The sequence below is a fragment of the Mandrillus leucophaeus genome, unplaced genomic scaffold (genome assembly GCF_000951045.1).
Source record: "Mandrillus leucophaeus isolate KB7577 unplaced genomic scaffold, Mleu.le_1.0 Scaffold7, whole genome shotgun sequence".
NCBI classification, from domain to species: Eukaryota; Metazoa; Chordata; class Mammalia; order Primates; family Cercopithecidae; genus Mandrillus; species Mandrillus leucophaeus.
The window spans coordinates 7,402,906-7,404,733 of NW_012107585.1; the positions used below are offsets into that span (position 1 = coordinate 7,402,906).

At 55.6% G+C, this 1,828-nt stretch overlaps 1 protein-coding gene across 1 annotated transcript in view; it reads left to right on the forward strand.

Annotated features, from left to right (window-relative positions):
- The window catches only part of TMEM120B (transmembrane protein 120B), a 77,722-nt gene that overhangs the window by 63,680 nt on the left and 12,214 nt on the right, over positions 1-1,828 (forward strand). The window contains exons 7-8 of the mRNA XM_011964554.1: positions 391-456; positions 970-1,031. Of these exons, the coding sequence (XP_011819944.1) occupies positions 391-456; positions 970-1,031 (128 nt within the window). The remainder of the gene's footprint in view (positions 1-390; positions 457-969; positions 1,032-1,828) is intronic.

Here is a 1,828-nt window from a genome sequence, read left to right on the forward strand (position 1 = left end):
GGGGAGAGGACCTGGTGGGGAGGACAGGAGTGAGGTTTGAAGGGGAGAGGACCTGGTGGGGAGGACAGGGGCCATGCCTGGAGCACCCACGTGCTGGGGAGAAGACCAGGGAGGGAGGACAGGAGTGAGGTTTGAAGGCAGGCGAGGCTAGGGGTGTGCTCTGAGGGTTGCTGGAAACCACTGGAAGCCCAAGTGGGAGTCCGGGCTAATCTGCAGCTGGTTTGTGTGGGATGGTGCAGCTCTGTGGGACAGAGAGAAGGGCAAGGTCAGGGTTCCAGTCCGTTTCTTACTCCGAGAAGTAGCCCCTGCTGCATAGACGGGGCCTCAGCGAGACACACGCCTGCATTGCTCTCCCCTCCTGAGCGCACTTCCGTTCTCTCCCTCTCCGAGAATTAAAGGCTGGTGGGTGTCTCACCACTACGTGTCCACGTTCCTGTCCGGAGTGATGCTGACCTGGTGAGTAGCCCCTCGCTGGGCCCCTCCAGCCTCCCAGGGAGTAGAGCCTGGGGCCCGGGAATGGAGAGGGGTCTGATCCTGACGGCGGTGGTGGGGGGCTCCAGGGCCAAATTGGGAAAGTATGAGCCTGCAGCTGGGCCAGGCCGCTGTGCTGGCCCCACCCAGCCCGTGAGGGGGTTCTCCAGGGAATGGTTTCAGGTGTCCCTGGCCAGGGCAGAGGTAGCGGGGCTGCAAGGCTGGAGGGAGCAAGTGAGGCTGGGCACTGAAGGAGACCGCGGAGGACAGAGGGGTCACAGGGAGTTAGTGCTTCTGCACGGCCATGTGGACTCCTGTGCTTCTAGAAAAGAAGATGGGATGACCTTGCCCAGCCCCAGGGATAGAAGGGCGGAAGTCAGGACCTCAGTTTGACTTTATACACCTTTTCCCCTCTCCTGGTTGAAATGGAGTCGGGGTGGGCAGGAATGTCTCATTTCACAGTGGGCCCACCTTTGTTTTTTCCTACCTTCTCTCCAGGCCTAATGGACCCATTTATCAGAAGTTTCGCAACCAGTTCTTAGCATTTTCCATTTTTCAGAGTGAGTGACTGTTGCCTGGATTTGGGGGAAGGCGCATGGTTTTCTGAGACTTTCACCAAGGGAGGGCCCCAGCTGACATCAGTGCTTGCCTGTGTGGCAGGGAGACCAGACTGGGGGAGAGAGAGAGCTGTCCCCGCCCCAGGTCAGCTCCACCCACCTTCCAGCCCCCAGCACTGCCTGCTCCTTCCCCAGGCTGGAACCCTACCAACTGTGACCTTTGGGAACTGAGTAGCATTGGGGGCACCAGCCTTTTTTCCAGTCCTAAATAAGTCCTCCAAATGGAAATACACATTATTTTTCTCATCTGAAAATCGCTCTGAATTTGTATACAATGAGCTGGTTCCAAGGGTTGCCTCTGGGGAGAGGGGCTTGGATGGTTGGGGACAGGGACAGAGTTTTACTTTTCACCAACCTGTTTGTTCCCTTTAAATTTTATCCCATGTGTGTATTGCCTTTCTTTTTCTTTTTTTTTTTTTTGGAGATGGAGTCTTGCTCTGTCGCCCAGGCTGGCATGCAGTGGCGCCATCTTGGCCCACTGCAACCTCTGCCTCCCAGGTTCAAATGATTCTTCTGCCCCAGCCTCCCGAGTAGTTGGGACTGCAGGTGCGTGCCACCATGCCTGGCTAATTTTTTTATTTTTAATAAAGATGAGATTTCACCGTGTTGGCCAGGGTGGTTTGGAACTCCTGACCTCAGGTGATATACCCGCCTCTGCCACCCAAAGTGTTGGGATTACAGGCATGAGCCACCGCACCCTGCCGTTTCTTTTTTTTTTTTTTTTTTTTTTTTTGAGGTGG